Below are 22,830 nucleotides of genomic sequence, written 5' to 3'. Positions count from 1 at the left end.
CACGTGCACATTTGTTTAATATATTATGAAGACATTAATACAGTTTCAATGGCAGGTCTTTTTTAAATAGGCTTATATGGAATCATTAGATACTATGAATCTAGACGAATATATACACATTACATTTTCTACTCATAGCAAACTGAGAATGTTTAATTGGTCATTTAATGGAAAATAAACCCGGCTTGTAAATTAGTCTATTTTTCTTTTAACTATCTTGCTATTAAATTTGCTGGAAAACATTACTCTGTATGATGCTAAGGACTATATTGCATGGATTCTATAGTTTATCAGTTTAAAATAGCAAATATATATTTTACAAATAGAGAATTCTATCAAGGAAAATAATTAGAGGCTTGGGTCAGTTTGCTGTATTATGTGTAATCTATTGTAGGGACCTCATTTCAGAGACTTTTAACTCTAATTTAAACTAACTTTACATTTTATTTTGTATATAAAAAAGTGATAATCACCTGCAATGGTTCATTTCAAAGAGCTCAGTCTACTGAAAAAAGATGGAAGACATGCTGATTGCACAGCGGGGACTCATTCTATTGAGGTTTTGAAGTCTATGATTATGGTTGTTACCTACTAAGAAAAGAGAGCTTTTTGTCCCTCTAGCAACCTTTCTTATTACTATTTGTACTTAACCAGTTACAGCTAAGAGCAATGTCTAAAATGTGCAAAGACAAAACTTTGAAAAAATTTATTTTGTTAAGTTTAGAGAACTCTTGCATGCTGTCAGAAGAACATCCTGTGCATGCACAAGAATGATGTCTATCAATTTTTAATAGAGGTTTGAGAGAACGCGTAATAGAGTAACATAAATCTGCTCTTCCAGTCTTTTGAGGGTGGGTTAATGTCAAGCTATCAGCCAAAACAAAGTTTGACATGTATATGAAACTTGGCCAGAACACTCTGGTCTTGTAATAACTCATATTCCTAGTCATCTACTTTCTGAAGCACAAGACATAATTAAGTAACAGGAGCATTGATTAACATCTGAAGAAATTGGCAAATAGTAATTAAATCACATTCTCAACTTAACAGGCAATTTATGTCCCTCTGGAGCTATTAATTTTTCTAAGTAATCTGTTAATATAGTATTAAAATTTATACTTTCAATTTCATGTGCAATTACAATATGTATAATCTCTTAGTGTGATTCTGATAAATCTATTTAAATGTACATTATATGCTTAAATGTACAATATCTTTCCATGCGAAGTGCTTTATCTATCTATCTGTCTGTCTGTCTATTTATTCCACCATGCCATGTGTTGGTGAAAACCATAGGATCCATGTTAAAAAAAATCTATACTTGATAAATCCACAACAAAAACCAAAGGTAGGCAGCACTCCAAACTACAGAGAGTGAGGATTTTATCAGCCCATTACAACATTTCAGTTCACATACTTTAAACTTTTTACAATATATGGACTGAAAACATTGCAATGGGCCAATAAAGTTCTCACTCATAATGTCATGCCCGCCATGTCTGTTATGCCGCACGATCCCTGGAGGGGTGTGCACGTACACTGAATTCTCATGCCCGTTATGTCTCATGCTGCAAGATCCCTGGAAGCAGTGTGCATACGCACCTAGTGACTGTTGTGCTGCAAGATGCCTGGAGCAGTGTGCACGTGTGCCTTACCTCATGGCTGCACGCCGTTGCTAGGTAACCATCCATCTCTGCTCTGATTTGCAATCCTCTCTGCATTCCTGGAGCCCCTGATCATGTGACCTTTCCTATGTTCCAGCACTGTCTGATTCTGAAATCCTCTCTGTATTCCTGGAGCCCCTGATCATGTGACCTTTCCTATGTTCCAGCACTGCCTGACCCAGCTAACCTCTCAGTGTTTGTGGAGCCCCTGATCATGTGACCTTCTCTATGGTCCAGCCCAGTCTGATCTAACAACGCTGTCTATGATCCTGGAGGATCTGAACCAGAAATTCTCCCCAGGTCCTGAACCGGAAGTGCAGGTGCTAATGCCCTATATCAGACTGCCCCTTCCTATGGTCGGGGCCTGAGTATCATGTTGTTTCCCTGCATGGCTGCTTGGTCTGCTTGGTCGCACTCTGTATTCTGTTCCCCTGCACTCTGCCCTGTAGTGCGTCTCTGCACACGCTCTGTGCTTGTACTTTGCCTCTTGTCCCATGCATTGTCTTGTGTTTGTCCTTGGTGCCATATTTTGTCCTTATTATGCTTTGCCTTGTAGTCCTTCTTGTGTTCTCTGCCTTGCCTGCTTTGCCATGTCTTGCCTTTGCTATGCTTTGCCTTGTGGTCCTTCCTATGTTCTCTGTCTTTGCTTGTTCTTCCTTGCTCTTATCTATGGTGCTCTGTTGTGCCTCCTGGCACACGCACCACTCCTCCTCTCTTACCTATGGAGCTCTGTTGTGTCTCCTGGCACACGCACCATTCCTCCTCTCTTACCTTTTGTGCTCTCTTGCACATTTCGGGGCTAGTCTTAATGTCTCCCCCTTGACCCGGCTCTGGGCTTCGCCCTATGCTCCGCTGCTAGCTCAGTTCTCGCTCTGACCTGACTCTGTGATTCTGCTTACATTCTGCTCCTTGCCCTGTACCTAGTCTTACCTTGTTTCTCACCTTGCCTTGCCTTGTTTCTTGCTTTGTCTTGCCTTCTTTCTTCGTGTGCCCGTTGCATGCGCCTGGCCTTCCTAGTCTCCTATTTGTGCCTCAGTCGTGCCCGCCTGCTTGTGCCTCAGCCGTGCTCATCGGTCAGTGACAGCTGTGTCGCCTGTTATGCCCCAGCCAGGTTCGCCGGAGTATTACCCGCCTGTCTGTGCTGCAGCCCGACCAGCTAGCCAGTGCCCCAGCTGTGCTCTCTGTGCTTCCTTGCACCCACGCTGTCTCTGCACTGTGTTTGTGTGCTCCTCTATTAGCACGCGCAGGCCATCACCTGCCCCGTGGCATACCTCCCCATGCTTCTGTAAAAGTATGCGCAGGTCTTGCCATGTACCCTGTCGTGCCCTCTAGCACACAGGTCCTAGCCTATACCCTGGCATGCCCCTCTGCACGCACAGGACTCTGCTTTTAACCCTGACCCTGGTGTGCCCCTCTGCACATGCAGGACTCTGCTTTATACCTTGACCCTGGCATGCCCCTCTGCACGCGCAGGACTCTGCCTTGAACCCTGTCCGTTGTGGGTCCCTAGGCACGTGCAGGACCTTGCCTTGTACCCTGACCCTGGCGTGTCCCTCGGCACATGCAGGACCTCGCCTTGGACTTTGAGCCCTGGCGGTTCTCTACACACGCACCCTGTCTTGTATGCTGAACTTTGAACCCTGGCGTGTCCCCTACAAATGCACCGTACTTTGCACTTTGAACCTTGCGTGTCCCCTACACATGCACCTTGCACCTTGCCCTGGACCCTGGTGTGCCCCTAGCATGCACCCTGCCTGGAATCTTGCCTTGGACCTCGTCGTGTTTCCTAACACGCACCATGTCTGGAGATCAGTCATGCCTCCTTGCCTGTACCCTGGTTTGCCTGCTGGATTCCCGGAATCTGCCATCACTGCCAGAGATCGTAGGCATGAAGACTACAGCCTGATTCTCTGATCCTTGCCAGCTGTCTGGAGTCCAATGCCATCGTGTCCTTGCCGGTAACCGGGCTTGCCTTCTAGCTCGTACTATTCCATGGACCACGACTTGCCACGCACGCACCTTGCTGTGTTTGCCTGTTATCACGTTTTGCACTTAATGTTATCCTGAATTTGCCTTAATGAAGATACCTTGAATTCACGTATTGTCTTGTCTTGTTTCATGCACGTCCTTTGTAGTCAGACACTCGTACCTAGTGTCCACTTGAGCCAGCCATCTGGTTCCAGCAGTCGTGGTGGCTCACCCCCTTGGTCTTGCCCCTGACACTCCCTGTATAGGGGGTGGTTCCTCACAAGGTCAGCTCGCCCAAGGTGGGTGCCACGACCCAGAGGGTCCACTCTAAAGAAATCGACTCAGCGAAAGCTGACTCCGTCACACATAACAGTTGAATAGTTTTTGATTATTGCCTTTTAGGCACCGGGATTCTCCCGCTGCGCAGGATAGATCCCAAGTATTGCCTGGTGTTGTGGTTTCCCCTTCTTGCCCAGCCACTGGAAGAGCTGCTCAGTGCAGACATCAGTCCCAGCATATTGCTCAGGCTCGTGTTATGCCTTTGGTTACTGCTGGCTCTTTAGTTAAGTCTGTGATAATCTGTGATATACAGGTGCAGCCTTGCGCTCTGGAGTCTAAGTCCAGAGATCACCTTACTGAGCATGTCCATGACTTATCATTGGTGGTCGGACATCAGCTGCTCTGGTGATATGGCAGCTCTGGATTGGCCTGTGGGCGATGTCACAGCTGGCTGGGCGTGAGTGTTTAGGGTGGAGCCTATTGTATAAAAGGCATGCCGCTGCGTTAATATCACATATGTTATGGTGTGTGAGTGTGGATATGACACCATTCTGTCTGTAGGTTGTGTGAGTCTGTCTAAGCTCTGAGACTGTACTTGTAGGTAGGCAATTAGCGTCAGTGGGGGCAATTAGCCTCTTGGCTTAGCACCTGTTTCCTTCATGTGTGCAGTTAGCACAGTTGAGTTACTGGGCAATTCCAACCCTTAGCCTAGAGGGTATTATTTCTAGCATCATATAAGTTTCACGTGCTTTATCCCTGTGACGTTTAACAGGATATTGAACTTAGTATTCTTTTGTTCAGAACCGCTTTGTGAAGTAACAAAGCATGGTACTCAGTGTTTCGTTCACACTGTGTGGCATTAACTCAGTGTGTTCAAGCAATCGCTCACTGTTTAGTTTCTGTCATTGCTGACTAGCAGCAGTTAAACATCTCTGCATGGTGGACCCTGGGTTGCTATTGCACTTATAGCTTATTTTAATTTAGTGCAATCCTCCAACTATAACAATGCCTACCTTTATTTTTTTCTTGTGGATTTGTCAAGTAAAGATTTTTTAACCTGGATCCTAAGGTATGTACCTTATGATAATTCTTTAGGAGTGTACCACTCTCCAGCCTCTTGGTTTTGTACTTGCAAGTGGGGTTACAGTACTGAAGATTGTCAGATTTAATTACCTTTAAAGATGAGCAAATAAAATCAAGCAGAATTGAATTCTATTTGAATTTAACAAAATTTTTATTCTCACCTCATCCCTCACTTCTCTGGCCTCTCTGCTACTAATCGGCAACCATCCAGTCATCACCACCCATCCGGACATGTGCTGATTTCCCACACCTGCAAAAACATTTTCAGGCCTCTTGTATTTGCACTTATGACACCTGGAAGTCCAACATAGTGTGAAAGAACCAAAGATTCCAGTGTGAGCAGTGGGGAATCAGCAGATGCAGCAAGGACCAGATGGGTGATGATGGGCAGTGGAGGGTCTGGAGTGGTGAGCGCTGGATGAGTCCAATGATTTTACTTTTTTTCACATAGTACTGTACATTTATAATGAGAGACTTGAGAGACCCCAGGGTATAATAATTTACATTTATTTCACAGAGTATAGCTTCGCCTTGAATCAAATTCAATGGGAAAAACTGAGAAAATAGGTGTTAGATGCCAGTATTCTCCATCTACACAGGGTAAATCCCAAGCCTTGTCTGCCTCTGTAGTCTCCCATTTTGCTCTGGCCACAGTGAAGGCAGCTCAGCAAAGACGTCAGTTTGAGCATCTTGCTCAGACCCATACAGTTTGCTTGGTTACTACTGGCCATCTCATCTTCCGATCCTAGGGTGGTGGATTGGGCTTTGGAGGCACCTGCCATCTGGGATTGCACACAGGATGCTAGTAAGGTCTCTGAGGAGAGAATGAGGGTCTCCACCGACACGCATCATCATCCCGCTTTGGTTTTTGCCCCTGGCAATTTAGTGTGGCTCTCCTCGTAACATCAGGCTGCTTGTAGAGTCCAGTAAATTTGGTCCCCACAATTTGGGTCCATTCAAGGTTCTGGAACAGGTGAATCCTGTGGTTTATTGTCTCATTCTTCCTCCACATCTGAACATTGCCAACACCTTCCAAATCTCTCTGCTGAAGCCCGCATATATGACCTGGTCATCTGGGACTCCTGCCAGGAGCTCAGATACATCCTCGGACGATTTTGAGGTCAATGCCATCGTCGGGTCCAAGGTGTTGCTTGGCAAAAAATTCTTTTTGGTGGACTGAAAGGGTCATGGGCCAGAAGATAGGACCTGGGAGCCAATTGAGCACATTACCCCCATTCTTATTGCGGATTTTGAGGGTGATGAACATCGCCGGGGGAGCCTAGCAGGGGGGTAATTTTAATCGCCGGGATTCTACCGCTGTACAGGGTAGATCCCAAGCTTTGTCTCTCTCTGCGGTCTCCCATTGTGCTCCAGCCACAGTGGAGGCTGCTCAGCTAAGACATCAGTCTCAGTGTTTTGCTCAGACCTGTGCGGTTCGCTTGCTTACTGCTGGCCTTCCAGCCAAAGCTATGGTAACCAGCAATAAGCAGAGACTAGCAGACGCTCCAGAGGCTAAGTCCAAAATCACTCTACTGAGCATGCTTGTGAGGAGGCGACCTCTCATTAGTGGACGGTTGTCAGCTGCTCAGGTGATGTGGCAGGTCTGGATTGGTCCACGAGCAAGGTAATGTCTGACTGGACTTAAGTGGAGCACATAAAAGGGTCTTTGGGGTGCATGTCGGCGCACCAGGATCCTCTACATATTATGTGTGTTAGTGGATACATTACCACTCTGTGTGCACGTGTGCCACCTCGAGCACAGTGATTGTGTGTCTACTCAGGAAGTGTAGGGTCGGAACTCCCGCTTGGCTTAGCATTTGACTCTGGGCGTCCTAAGTCGCATGTGCTGTTTAGCACAACAGAGTGTCAGAAAAAGCTCCACCACCTGTCTAGACTTTTCTGGGGGGTAGCTATAGGGACCCCAACTAGAATCATTACTTACTATACTCCTCTGAAGCCTAACAGGGTATAGCTTTGAATGCTCCACTATTGTATCACTCTGTGGAATAACTGAGCAGGTACTTTTGTACTCTTTCCACACGGAGTGACTTTTAACTTCATGTGTTTATGTTGCTAGCACATAGCATCGCTCTGCCATTGTTTATTAGCAGGGGCTCCTCCATGACCGCATGGTGGACCCCGGGTTGCGATTGCACCTCATCATAATTTATATTTTGTGCGATCTGCAAACCCTAACAACAGGTGAATTAGAATTTTGCTTGATTAATTTGTTTTTAACTCTTGCATACACATCAGCCCTGATTCATCAAGATTAGTTATTCTCTTGCGGTCTTGATAAAGGGGTGTGATAGTGCCAGACATTCATAATTCCTTAATCTGGAGCATCTGATAAATGACTGAAGTAAGATTTCTGGCATTGGGACTACAGCTTATCATGAATTAGATAAGCCATTTTGAAAGAGCTTGGAGGAGCCTGTCTGAAAATTGTAAAAAAGTCTCAAAAAGTTGCACAACTCCGATTTGCTCCAAAAATTTCTGACTCTTTAAAGCAATTTATGCCTGAATACTGGAAAATTACTTTGCTGACTTGGGTCCATAAAGTTTATTCATGCAACTCTCTTTGCTCATGGAGCCTAATTGGAATTTTGCAGGGAGCAGCTAGAAACCAGTAGGTACCTATATTTTTTTTACTATTGAGCAATATGTATATATTGTACACTCTTGTTTCCTATCGTTTAATCAAATTTTATTTTCAGAATTTGAAGTTCTGATATAATATATTTATCACAGTTATTTGGCAAGTATTCTTTAATTTATCTAGATTTAAAAATGGAGTTCAAAATATGACATTCACTTTAAAATTCATTTTAAATCAAGTCAATATATTAAACAGTACTTCTGCATTAGTAAGTTATGATTTGAAGCTATAGCCTTTTGGTTTTTTTTAAGATGTGTAAAGCTTTTATTTAATAACCTTTTTCACATCTGTAAATGCTATTGTTAAGGTAAGATTTTCCTCAGCTAGGTATAATTTAAGCTCAGCTGAACCTTGAACTTTGGTAGAAGTTGGCCTTATACCAAACAGTTTAACTTCCTCTTCAATTCCAAACTGTAATGTATTCTTATTCTTATCATAAATTATCTTCAACTTCATTCTCATTCTTTTGATATTACTTTTAGGTTCATACATTGACTTAAAAAATACTCACTCAGTGTCTGCCCTTTAAAAATGCTTTAAGATGCTGACAGGGTGTACACCTTGACGGTTTTTGTAAAACCACATGAGGAGTTTTGCTGTATTGTTACTGACCATAAGCAAATAGAGCAATGTTATTAGGTGCAATCCAAGGTCATAATTTTCATGTTTTGTTTTTATTTGATGAATAGCCATGATTTCTATAAATGTAGGAGTTCCTACAGAAGTTGAGAAGCTCATGCTAAATAAAATCTCATCACACTCTATTAAAAATTAACAAGAAATTATAGAAACTAGTAAAATTAACTGAGTTGAAGATTTGCAGGAAACTTAAAGTAAAAATTTTGCTTTGATTATGAGCTAATTATAGAAAAATAATGTTTATAACCCTATTAAACATAAGCTTAATCCTATAATGTTGCTTACCTGATGACAAATTTCATGCACAATGACCATGGTGACATCCAATAAGTACGAAATTGAAGAAATGCTCTGGTCAAGAAGAATTCTTTGCTCCACAAATACACTTAATCCCCAGTTTTCCATTGCAGCGTAAGGATGTTTAGGTACAGCTAATAAGTCTACAAAAGATAAATATAAACATGTTTCATTAGGATGAGTTTTATAATACTGAAGTATATAGGCACACAGCACACTGAGTCCTCTCGCCTATGTGTTGTACGCAAAACAACTTGTAGTTTTTCTATCTGCTTTAGAGAAAATACATCGCTATATATCTGCAGAGTTCATTCTATCTAAATTCTATGCAGCATCAGTTTTATGACTGGATAAAATATATTTAATTAATTTTTGGCACTCAACTTGATGCAGAGATGAAGAATTTTTATTTGCAGTCACAAATATAGACGTTTCAGCTGTATCAACTAGCCTTCATCAGTAAATATTAGATCTGTGACTTTGGAAAGCTCCAAAGGTTGCACCAACTAGAAGTTGGCATAAACATCCTATGGCTATGCCTGAAGGGAATCGTCCTGCCACACCAGCGGTGGATGCCGTGTTCACACAGGTCCTGCTGCCACCCACTAATGACAGACATTTGAAACTACAGCCAGCTGCTGTTCTTACAGTGCGAAATTGGGGTTTTCTATAAGTCACAGGATTTAACAATCCCACAAGTAATCCCCTTTGGGACAATTCCCTTCAGGCATATCCATAGGATGTTTATGCCAACTTCTGGTTGGTGCAACCTTTGGAGCTTTTCAAAGTCACAGATCTAATATTTACTGATGAAGGCTAGTTGATACAGCCGAAACGTCTATATTTGTGACTGCAAATAAAAATTCTTCATCTCTGCATCAAGTTGAGTGCCAAAAATTTTTTGATTATTCTATACTGGTGTGGGAACCTTCTTTTGTGCACCGACACAGCTGTGCCACGTCATACTATTGATTGGATAAAATATATTTGACACAAATGCTGAGTAGCAATAAACTTCCACCTATAGGCACTGAATACAAACACATGGGCCATGCACACAGTGAACAAGTCTGTAGGACAGTGTTCACACCACCAGAAGACTGAAACACAAAAAACACAGTAAAACAAATGTATAAAAATACTCTGCTGTAAAAAAAAGTAACATTAAACAGCAAGTGCTAGTAAAAAGATAACAAAACAGGGTATTTGGTTGATACGTTTTTTTGCAAAAAATGTATACTAAGCCACACTACCAAACGTCAAGGTAACCCCATCAGAGCAGTCCCTAACTGATGTATTTAAAAACCTGACCATGTGTATAGTACCTAATTGAGCAGGATTCACACAGGTAATGTCCGATGTGGACACGCTGCAGAAGACGGCTTTTATGTGCGTGGCCCACAAGGGAGGGGTGGAAGCCTCCCTAATCTTGCAGAAACAAGATTTCCACCCCTCCCTTGTGGGCCATGCACATAAAAGCCGTCTTCTATAGTGTGTCCACATCGGACATTACCTGTAGTTTCCCCAATTCTCTGATCATCAATTGACTTGTATTTCTTACATAAACACTTTTTCCATGTAAGACAAAGAAGAATGAAAACAATATCTGTATTGAAGCCTTCTTTGCCTTAAATAATTGGAATATTGTTCTGAAAAATTAGGTTCACTAACAGCAAATCAGCACATTTACTATTTTAGACACAAGCACAAAACAATGAGTTGCACAAGTTAATACAATTTATAAAAGAGACATAGCATGCCTTGTGATGTAAATCTCAGGTATAGTTAATTAAACTCTATTACATTAATCTTTTAAATGAGACAGCAGATGTTCCAGGTCACGGTTACATTGATTTTGCATTGACTGCATCTACTGATTAAGTGTTATACCTGTTGCAAATTATGGCCAATTCTATAGGGAAGATGCATAAATGTCAAAAAACATACAGGTAGATTAGAGTGGACTATGTAGTTAAAGCCCTATATGATGTCTATCAACAATCATATATTTACACTAATACTTTGCACTTATGTTAATATTTGCCTTTGATAATTTCATCTGAAGTATAGTATCACAACTCACAATTTCTTTACTTTTTTATACAATAGTCAAAATTCTATAACATTTTCAAAGTTTTTTTTCCCACTACAAAAATGAAAATGGGCAGGTAAAATTGGCATGTTCCAGATGCAATACAAAAGGCAAAAGCTAAAGAAGTTGCAAGTTAGTACCATAAACATTCAGCTGCTCATAGACATTATTCAGATTTCAAACAGTCTGACATTTTCAAAGGCACTTTATGTATTACATGGCGTGCATTTTTTAATAAGTTAGGCACTTTTCTAGCAACTACCCTCTACAATTAAATTGATATGAAGTATGCAATTGTTACTAAGTGTGGGCCATAATCTTCCAAGTTTAACTTTGTAAATATGACATCTTTGCCATGTCAGTTTTCTATGTTAGTGCTGTAATGCAATAAGGATTTGACAAATGGAAGAAGGAAAGCGCAATAGGATGTTATCCAGATTTAGGTAGTGATTAGAGACGGTTCCGCTCACCTGGTGGGGTTGTGTAAGAGAGAATTAAAACAAACCTGTCACCAAATTTGGCCGATCTAAGATGCAGCCACTGCCTTTCAAGGTGTATCTACAGCATTCTTTAATGCTGTAAATAAGCCCCCAATCCAACCTGCATGATAATAAAATTAAGCTTTATTATACTCACTAGGGGTTGGTCCAGTGCAGTCCGGTCCGATGGCTGTCACACGTCCGGCACCTTCCATCTTCTATCAGCATCGTTTAACATTGACTTTTTATGATGGTTGGGGGCAAGTTTTGTCTGTCTTTTTGCACCTCTTTTTTAACATGTTTTAGAATTGTTTGTTACCTAATAAAGACTTTTTTACTTTTTTAAATATGTACACTCTGTTTTCTCCTTTCCTTATGCTTAGCTTGGAGTGGTTTCATTGTTTGTGAACAATTACATCTGGTTGGTGTTCTTTGTCACAACTAATTATCAGACTGGATGTAATTATAATGAGGCAGCAGAGTTACTCTGGACCCTGTCTGGCCTCTGTTCAGCACTGTCTGTCTTTTCAATAGTGCACAGAACAGTAGCAGTAAGTGCTTTTATGCACTCCTAAAATGATGGACACTGGCGGATCAAAGGTCAGACAGCATCCACAGTGCCTCCATCTGCCTGATTAAAGGGTATCTTTCACTGGGGAATCCATCTGAATCGCGTATTTCAAAGATTTACATGGAAACCCCTGTGTAAGCGTTCAGCATAGAGAGCAGGATAAATGTGCAAGTGTGTGTGTGTAGCCCATTCACTATCTCCATCCATCCTTCACGCCCTCAAGATGGCTGGACCTTCATTGTAAATACATCATTGTAAATACACACCTGTACTTTGTATCTTCCCCACCGCATTGTAGATTGTAAGCTCTCATGAGCAGGGTCATCTTATTTCGTCTTATTTTGCTTTAATTATTGTATTGTTAACGTTGTTACCTATGACTTGTGTTTTGAAACTGTTATACTGTAAAGCGCTGCGGAATATTTTGGCGCGATAATAATAATAATAATTTTTATTTATATAGCGCCAACATATTCCGCAGCACTTTACAATTAAGCGGGGACATGTACAGACAATAAATTCAATACAAGTTAAGACAATTCAAACAGTGACATTAGGAGTGAGGTCCCTGCTCGCAAGCTTACAATCTACAAGGAAATGGGGGGACACAGTAGGTGAGAAGTGCTTGTTAATTCAGGTCTGGCAATTATAATAGGGATTTTCATATAATGCTGCATGATCCGGTCATCAGCCCGTGTGTTTAAGTGCAATAAATATATAAATAAAGATTATTATTATTAAATGTGAGCAGAACCTTACTGTGATCTTTGGAAGGCAGAATGTGAAAATTAACAGCAGGTGAAGAATTGGTTTAATTTATTTTTTACATTGTTCCTCATGTGGTATAAGTGATTAGATGACTTTCTTCTTCCGGTCAGTGTGATTAGAGAGATATATAAGTCTGTTATTTTTTTATACTTGTCTGCTTTCACGCTCTAAAAAATACTTTTTATTGCAAAGACAAGCTTTTACATCCCCATATTTTATTAGCAATCATTTTTCTATATTTTGGCTGACAGTCATTTGAGGGCTTGTTTTTGCAGGACGAGTTGATATTTTTATTGACACCATATTTAGTCAAATGACAATTTTTATTCGCTTTCCAATTCTTGAGAGGCAGAATGAAAAGAAAAAAAACGTTCAGGAACTGTACTTTTTTTTTAATGCTGTTCTACGTGCGGTAAAATTAATGAGGCTGTTTTATTGTTTTGGTCAGTATGATTACAGCTTTCTTTTTTCTGTAGGACAAGATGTTTTCAGTGATACCACATTTATTTACATTAGCCTTTTTCATCACATTTTATACAACTTTTTGTTTGACGGCATGATGATATAGCATAGTTTTTTGCCTCTTTTTTATGGTGTTCACTGAATGGGTTAACTAGTGGTACAGTTTTATAGGTCGGGTCGTTCTGGACGCGGCAGTAGCAAATATGTGTACTTTTTTTCTTTACATAAACAAATAGATGTAAATGTATTCATTGGATTTATTTTTTTTATTTTTTTGTTCTTTATTTTGTGATTTTTAAAAAAAATAATTTTACAATTTTTTTAAACTTTTTTATTTTACTTTTTCTACCGTCTCGGTATGGGACATCAACTTTCACTTCCCTGATCGCTGATGTATTAATCTGCAATGCTTTTCTATTGCAGGGCATCAGCTCAGCATCTCACAAGCTGAAGCAACGTGTGTTAGCTCCTGTTCTGAGCAGGAGCTTTCAGGCCACCAACCCTAGATGATACCGTTGCCATCTTGGCATTGTGCCAATGTGAGCTTCCTCCCTCTGCAGTGATAATTGATGTTGCTGTCGCTATAGACAGTGGCATCAGAGGGTTAAACTCCCACTTGCACTGATTGTGGGCATTGCTGCAGGGTGTCAGGTCTCATGTAGCGCTGACACTTACATTTGGTGTGAGCCCGTATCATTATCAGGAAGTATATACGGTATATGGCGGTTTGTGGGAAGCAGCTCCAGCAGCACCATACACATACTAAAAATATCAATAAGGAGTAAATTATTTAAGAACCATACAATTTGTTTTCTGGTTGTCATTTTTAGATTCCATCTCTCACAAATGAAGTGTACTTACGATAAAAATTACAGACCTTTCAATTCTTTGTAGGTGGGAAAAGTTGCACAATTGCCAGTGTATCAAATGCTCATTTTCCCCACTATATGTGAGACAATGGTTATTGCTGTGTATATATATTATATATTTTACATCCTGTGTTATATGTCTCCTATTTGCTAACGTCCACTGTAATTACAAAACTTTATATCCTTAACTATATCTTTTCAAGACACAACACATTTACCTAAACTGCATTAGTACTGCTATATAAAATGTTAAATAGCTACATAAATATATTAAAATTCTTACTGTTAAGAATAATATATTTGAGGTTCTAGTCTTTATTAAATAGCCAGTAAAACATGTCTCAGTACTCAGCACCTACAATCTGATTTTAGTGCTAGGGACAATAAAAGCATATAGTGTAATAAATCCTTTCACATTTAGAGATGCTGTGATGCATTTATTAAGATTTTTATTGCAAAGGTGAATACTTAAAAGTTTAGTGCATTTTCAAGATTCTTTTTCCATGAGAAGATTAAAATGCTATTTATTGTAGAGGAATTCTGATTATACCTACTTATTCTAATTTCTGCAAAAAAAATTATCCTATCTACATGAAGAGACTTAGTGATCTCATTTAAAAAGATTACTGCCCAACTGTTAAGGAGCATTTAACAATTCCACACTGTTGCATGCTAATATGACACATTTTGGAATTCAGTTTTAAATGAATGTCATGAGATTAATACATATTTTGATACATTTTACCATCTGAAGCAAACAGAAAATAATCATTTTTTTTTTCACACTAGCAACTACATGAGTCTTATGACTACTTGTTAAAGGAGTTAACCATGACTTTTATTATTTATGCTTATGGGACTAAGAACTAATAGACTAGTAGTCAGCACAATTTTGTAATGTAAAGTAAAGCCATGATTGTAATGACTCCTATAGCAAGGATTACTGTAATGCTGATAGGTCTGTACCCACAGGGCCACAGGCCGAGCATACCCTTTAGGGCATTACTAAGTATATACCAGGTTTTCTCTATAGCCCCAATGGTGAAGATAGGCTGACACCAGGTGCCACTTTAGGGCAGTCCCCGGGAATGCAGCGGCTGACAAATAGGTCAAAGCAGGTATGCAAGGTACTTAGGGGTGAGACACAAGAGTAGTCAAATGGTTTGAGGTTGTCGTAGGCAGTACAGGTTTAGGATACATAGATGAGGTTAGATGAACAGACAGGATGAGAAGACAAGCTGGGTCACAAAATAACTTGACAGGAACTAGATGCTAACTCAAGTGGAAGCTAAGCTCAGGCAAAGTATGAAGGGTGGAGCTGCCTAATATAGTATCTGATGGTTGGCGATAGGCTGGATAATCCAATCTCTGCAGGACACAGTAGAGCTAAATTTTTGCAGGATCAAGCTGTGCCCTTCTATAGCCATGTGGAAATAGCGTACAGATGCAGCAGTGCTGAGGAGTGCTGCAAGAGACAAACTCAGCAAGTTTGCATGACTCAACGAGAGGCAGGGTAGTGACTTTGATGAGTAAGTTACCGCTGAGGAAGCATGTGAGTTACCACCATGACATTCACATTGATACCTTTTGTGATTAAATCTAGTATGATTGTGCTTCTCTCTTCCTGAAGTTTGTAGCTGTCTATGAAATGTCATTGACAACTCCCAGAAGTGCCAAGCCTGACCTGACCAGCAAGGTTGCTTGGTTGTGTTTCTTCGTGAAGATATTTGTTCAATATGTTTTATATGAAAATAGGGGGGGAAGCCAGCACTGCTTAAGGATAGAACGCATAAATTGAAGTGCATATGCACATAATATCCAGCTGTATTCAAAAATTAGATATTTGGCAAAAAAATTGATCAATTCAATTGAGCCACCCCGCCGCACCAAGGCAATCTCATGTGGGGGGGTCCTACTCTACATTTATAATAAATACTGTGCCATTACGGCCTCCTAAGAGCATGACCACATCAAGTGCAATCTGTACCTGAACATTGCTGGATCGCTCCCATGAAGCCAGATGAAACAAGTGCAGATGAAGGCCAACCAGGTCTGAACACAGACATATCAGGATTGACCACCACACATTGCCCAACCAGCAAACATAGATGAAGGGCGATATTGGCCCGGACACAGGTGCACAATTAAATAAAGCTTGGGGCAGGGCGGGGCTGCCGTGTGTGTGCACAGCAGCCTAGATCCATCATAATGAACACAGAAAAATTTATAGCGGACATAGCCAAGCGTGCACGGCAGCAGTGGTGGTGAGCCACAAACCAACAACAAGAAAATAGGGGGGGAAGCCAGCACTGCTTAAGGTTAGAATGCATAAATTGAAGTGCATATGCACATAATATCCAGCTGTATTCAAAAATGAGATATTTGGCAAAAAAATTGATCAATTCAAATGAGCCACCCCGCCGCGCCAAGGCAATCTCATGTGGGGGGTCCTACTCTACATTTATAATAAATACTGTGCCATTACGGCCTCCTAAGAGCATGACCACATCAAGTGCAATCTGTACCTGAACATTGCTGGATCGCTCCCATGAAGCCAGATGAAACAAGTGCAGATGAAGGCCAACCAGGTCTGAACACAGACATATCAGGATTGACCTCCACACATTGCCCAACCAGCAAACATAGATGAAGGGCGATATTGGCCCGGACACAGGTGCACAATTAAATAAAGCTTGGGGCAGGGCGGGGCTGCCGTGTGTGTGCACAGCAGCCTAGATCCATCATAATGAACACAGAAAAATTTATAGCGGACATAGCCAAGCGTGCACGGCAGCAGTGGTGGTGAGCCACAAACCAACAACAAGAAAATAGGGGGGGAAGCCAGCACTGCTTAAGGTTAGAACGCATAAATTGAAGTGCATATGCACATAATATCCAGCTGTATTCAAAAATGAGATATTTGGCAAAAAAATTGATCAATTCAATTGAGCCACCCCGCCGCACCAAGGCAATCTCATGTGGGGGGTCCTAATCTACATTTATAATAAATACTGTGCCATTATGGCCTCCTAAAAGCATGACCACATCAAGTGCAATCTGTACCTGAACATTGCTGGATCGCTCCCATGAAGCCAGATGAAACAAGTGCAGATGAAGGCCAACCAGGTCTGAACACAGACATATCAGGATTGACCTCCACACATTGCCCAACCAGCAAACATAGATGAAGGGCGATATTGGCCCGGACACAGGTGCACAATTAAATAAAGCTTGGGGCAGGGCGGGGCTGCCGTGTGTGTGCACAGCAGCCTAGATCCATCATAATGAACACAGAAAAATTTATAGCAGACATAGCCAAGCGTGCACGGCAGCAGTGGTGGTGAGCCACAAACCAACAACAAGAAAATAGGGGGGGAAGCCAGCACTGCTTAAGGTTAGAACGCATAAATTGAAGTGCATATGCACATAATATCCAGCTGTATTCAAAAATGAGATATTTGGCAAAAAAATTGATCAATTCAATTGAGCCACCCCGCTGCGCCAAGGCAATCTTATGTGGGGGGTCCTACTCTACATTTATAATAAATACTGTGCCATTATGGCCTCCTAAGAGCATGACCACATCAAGTGCAATCTGTACCTGAACATTGCTGGATCGCTCCCATGAAGCCAATGTTGAGATACAGATTGCACTTGATGTGGTCATGCTCTTAGGAGGCCGTAATGGCACAGTATTTATTATAAATGTAGAGTAGGACCCACCATATGAGATTGCCTTGGCGCGGCGGGGTGGCTCAATTGAATTGATCAATTTTTTTGCTAAATATCTCATTTTTGAATACATCTGGATATTATGTGCATATCCACTTCAATTTATGCGTTCTAACCTTAAGCAGTGCTGGCTTCCCCCCTATTTTATATGACCTGGTCTTTTTCCTAAACATTGAATCACTGCCTACCTTGTACCTGTGTCATGATGGATCCATGAACTATGTGTTAGGGGTCAGGTTCCTGCAGCGGTTCAACAGGAATGCAGAGCCTCACATTCTGTGGTCTCCCATTGTCTTTCGACCGCAGAGGACATTGCTCAGCAAACCCAGCATCCCAGATGCTCTGCTCAGACCAGCTCTGTGGGTCTGGCTGTTGCTGCCACCTCTGAGCCAGCAATAGCATTGCAGGTTGTTCAGCAACAAGCCACTCCAGAGGCTAAGTCCTCCCGTTGCTCTACTGGGCATGCTCACGAGACGATCTCCCATTGGAGATCGGGAGTCACATGCCCAGGTCCTTCTCGTGATCTGATTGGTCTATCTCAGGGATATGGAAGCTTCTGGAAGGTCCTGGCTATAAAAGGTTCACATGGCCGCTCGGCCATGCGCTAGTATAGTCTCTAGTTGCTAACTGTGTGAATGATGATGGATACATGAACCTGCGAATGACTCATTAAGCTTCCCTCCCTTCCTCTGATATTACGAGTATGTATAGGGACTTAGCTATAGAGTCAGCGCCAGCCAGTGGCAAGCTACAAGCATTACAGCATCCTCCACAGTGCTAACGTCCGACAGTGCGCCTGCTTCCGGGCATTGCTGATTAGTGGCAGTGTCTGTTGCCATGCTGCAGTCTGCAGCTCCCCTTGGCGTCCGCAGTAGCGACGCCACACGCACAGTAGGTCTAGATGGACGCTGACCCTCTGCCTAGGGCCGAGCTCCTGTGACCATATACCGTGAGTGCAATTCTCTGAGACCTGTGGCGTTAACAGGCTCAGCCTTTTGTGTTTAACACATAGGCGTCTCTGTGAATTAACAGAGATCACTCAGCGCACCCGGGTGACGTTCAACACGCCTGCGTTATACTGCCATAATGTATGTCCGCCATTATATAGCAGCAGTTAACACCTCTGCACGGTGGACCCCGGGGGTGAACGCACTTTCTATTATTTTATATTTAGTGCGTTCCGCCGTCCCTAACATTATACTAGTGCCAGGGTCTGGCTAGTAATGGCGGACCAGCAGCAGAAACAGCTACAGCAGTACATTCAGCAGCTAGAGGGCAGGTTGGCGGCCCTCGAGAATTCCACCTCAGCTGCGAATGCTACTGCAGCTGCTGCCCGGGCAGTCGCGAAGGCTGTCTCGCGTGGGGCCACATCCACGCCTGCACTGACAATATCCCGCCTTCCGTTGCCCGATAAATTTTCTGGTGACAGCGCCACCTGTAGGGGTTTCGTGAGCTCGAGTTACTGGCCACGTGATTCCCTACAGAGTGGGCTAAGGTGGGGTTTATCGTCTCCCTCCTGTCAGGCAGGGTGTCAGAATGGGCCACGCCACTGTGGGAGCGTGGTGACCCCATGGTTCTGAGTGCAGCCCAATTTCTAAAGGCTCTAAAGCAAGTCTTTTTGGGGCACTAGGTCACTTACGACACTTCTCTCCAGTTGCTTGCTTTAACACAGGGATACCTGTGGGTCAGCCAGTACGCCGTCCGTTTTCGGACACTGGCTTCCGAGCTGGAATGGACTGTTAAAACCCTCATCCCTGTGTTCTGGAGAGGTTTGGCGGAGCATGTTAATGATCCTCTATCTACCAGGGAGATTCCTGTAAGTCTAGAGGAGCTGATTGCCATTTCCACCCGCATCGATTTCTGTTTTTCAGAGCGCGGGCTGGAGCGTGCTCATTCCAGATGGAAGGTTAGCTTGGCTCCCAACCTCTTTGAACCTCTAGAAGCTCCCAAGCCGGAGAGTTTACCTCCAGAGCCCATGGAGGTGTCCCGCGCCGGTCTCAAATCGCATCCGGCACAAAGCACCACATGCTGTTACCAGTGTCGGCAGTCTGGTCACCTGGCTAACAGGTGTTCGCAGCGGCTGAAAAAACGAATGCGTCCACTGGTAATTGGTGAGGGTCTATTCGCTATGGAGACCTTCTCCCCCAAACCGGCACTTCAAGGGACAATAGATAGCGGTGCTTCCTCCTGGGAGGTACAGGTCACGGTGGACTCCAGGGCAGAAGGGAACTTTATGTCTTCGTCCTTCGCCCAACAGCACGCTATCCCGTTTGTACCACTTCCACACCCAGTGCCCATCAGGGTGGTCAACGGGGCGACCTTATCATCCCAGATTACCCACCAAACAGCACCCCTTAGGCTCTCAATTTCACCATCTCACCAGGAGATGCTATCCTTGCTCATTATGCCAGAGGGCATCGATCAGGTGCTCCTCGGGGTTCCCTGGCTCCGTTGCCATTCCCCTCATATAGAGTGGTCCTCGGGGAGAATACTGGGATGGAGCAAACACTGTGTGGGAAGGTGCATGGGGGGAGGCATCCAAGTTGCCTCTGCGGAGGTGCCTGTGGATCTTTCCGCGCCCCCTACTTGGAATCTGAAGACCGTGGCTCCAGTCTTCCTCGAGTCAGTGCCGCCAAGCAAGACATTTATCCTGCCTCACCTGCGGTCCAAAGTTCTTGCGTGGGCACATGAGTCCAGGGTGGATGGTCACTTTGGCTACAAGCAGACCACAAAACTCCTGGCAAGGTCTTATTGGTGGCCGCACAGGGCTCGGGACACTAAAAAATACATTCAGGCATGTAGCTCCTCTAAACTGAGGCCGGCTGGGTTACTGTATCCCTTGCCGGTGGCAGACCAGGCAATGGAGATTTGCAACAGTCTGGGTTGCACCCCGCATGTCACTCTATCCTCTAAAGTGTGAGTGAAGACACCCACCGACAAACATCGGTGCCCCACTCCAACTTCTGGCAATTTAGCCATCCCTGATGCCTTCCACGTGTCCTTTCTCAAACCTGTTCACATGTCCCCATTTTCCGAGTCATCTGCCGGGACATCAGACTTGTCTTCAGATGAGCCTGAGGTCTATGCCTCTTTGGACGGATTGGAAGGCTCAGGAGGGAGGGGGCACTAGGGGGGGTAATGTTAGGCATTGGGCTCCTGCAGCAGTTCAACAGGAATCCAGAACCTCACATTCTGCGGTCTCCCATTGTCTTTCGACCACAGAGGACATTGCTCAGCAATCCCGATGTCCCAGACGCTCTGCTCAGACCAGCTCTGTGGGTCTGGCTGTTGCTGCCATCTCTGGGCCAGCAATAGCATTGCAGGCTGCTCAGCAACAAGCCACTCCAGAGACTAAGTCCTCCCATCACTCTACTGAGCATGCTCACGAGACAATCTCCAATTGGAGATCGGGAGTCACATGCCCAGGTCCTTCTCGTGATCTGATTGGTCTATCTCAGGGATCTAGAAGCTTCCGGAAGGTCTCAGCTATAAAAGGTTTGCATGGCCGCTCGGCCATGCACTAGAATAGTCTCTAGTTGCTAACTGTGTGCATGATGATGGATGTATGATTCCCTCCCTCTGATATTACGAGTGTGTATAGGGACTTAGCTATAGAGTCAACGTCAGCCAGTGACATGCTGCAAGCCACTACAGCATCCTTCACAGGGCTAGCGTCCGACAGTGCACCTGCTTCTGGGCATTGTTGATTAGCGGCAGTGTCTATTGCCGCGCTGCAGTCTGCAGCTCCCCTTGACGTCCGCAGTAGCGATGCCGCACGCACGGTAGGTCTAGACGGACGCTGACTGTCTGTCTAGGGCCCAGCTCCTGTGACCAAATACTGTGTGTGCACTTCTCAGAGACCTGTAGTGTTAACAGGCTCAGCCTTTTGTGTTTAACACATAGGCGTCTCTGTGAATTAACAGAGATCGCTCAGTGCACCCGGGTGACGTTCAACCCGCCTGCGTTATACTGCCATATTGTATGTCTGCCATTATATAGCAGCAGTTTAACACCTCTGCACGGTGGACCCCAGGGGCGCGAACGCACTTTCTATTATTTTATATTTAGTGCATTCCGCCGTCCCTAACACTATGCTAGCTATCACCTCAAATTTATTGTGTTCCATTTTAAGGAAACTTACCTCCAAAATACCATGAACAAATTTGGCAAAAATTTGCAAATAAAGACTGCTCATGGAGCACAACCTAGGAATCTGTTACTCAAATTCCAAATATTTTAGAACCATAAACTTTGCCACGTTCATCATGACAATCTTTTAGCAAAACCATTTTTTGCAGTGATAAGTAGAGTTTAGCGAAACAGGTCGGCCAGATTCATAAGTCGCCGACTTATGGCAAAATCAGGTTTTGCCGACCGAAACCCCACCACAGCGTGAAGTCGGCCTTGCGGTCGGCAAAACGAGCACCAAAGTCGGATTTCCCAGAATGCTTGCACGTAACTTTTTTCAGCCCCTGAGCAAGGATGTACACTGTGGGCAACGAGATGACATGTGCAGCATGTGGGGAGAGAGAGAGATTTTGCGCACTTTAAAAAAGCGGTCCGGCATGTAGCTGTGTTTACTGTCCTCCTCTCCCTGCCAACTTTGCTTCCCCATTGACTTGCATTGGGTTTTGTGTTTCAGTCGGACGTCCGACTTTTCCCGATAGTCGGCTGATTTCGTTTGACTCGACTTTTGAGAAAGACGGGTTTCATGAAATCCGACTCGACCCTAAAAAAGGCAAAGTCGCTCATCTCTAGTGATAAGGTAATTTTTTAAATACTTTTATTTAGTACAATCAATAAATGTATTAAATCATTACTACAATACGTACCCAATCACACACCAACAATTCTTGACACACAGCAAAAATTGTCTTTTATGACAAACCATTTTTTCAGTTTTCTAATAAAGCATTCCATACATGTTTTTATTTTTTTGGCAGATATAGTCATATGAGGGTTTGTTTTTTCAAGATGAGGTGTGTTTGGCAGTTGCATCTACTTGTCTACTTGGAGTATATATGACTTATGAACTCTTTATGGGAAGGGATGTAAATAAAAGCAATTCTGCAACATGCGTTTTTGAGTTGTAAATTTTACTTTATTCGCCTTTTTGCACAAATAAAGTTTCATCTTCATTTTGCTCGATACCATGAACATGTCAATGCAAAATTTCTTTGGATTTATTATTTTTGTATAATTAATACACTTTTTGAAAAAGAATAATTTCTCTTTAGGTCACCATATTCTGAGAGACATAAATTTCAC

General features: G+C 43.1%; 1 protein-coding gene across 1 annotated transcript in view; it reads right to left on the bottom strand.

Annotated features, from left to right (window-relative positions):
• Positions 1-22,830, bottom strand: part of TRHDE (thyrotropin releasing hormone degrading enzyme) — a 1,336,029-nt gene that overhangs the window by 668,735 nt on the left and 644,464 nt on the right. The window contains exon 4 of the mRNA XM_073559980.1: positions 8,578-8,732. Within this exon, the coding sequence (XP_073416081.1) occupies positions 8,578-8,732 (155 nt within the window). The remainder of the gene's footprint in view (positions 1-8,577; positions 8,733-22,830) is intronic.

This window comes from Dendrobates tinctorius, unplaced genomic scaffold (assembly GCF_039654945.1).
Source record: "Dendrobates tinctorius isolate UK_male_01 unplaced genomic scaffold, ASM3965494v1 ptg000290l, whole genome shotgun sequence".
NCBI classification, from domain to species: Eukaryota; Metazoa; Chordata; class Amphibia; order Anura; family Dendrobatidae; genus Dendrobates; species Dendrobates tinctorius.
This window is presented reverse-complemented; position numbering and strand designations above follow the sequence as displayed.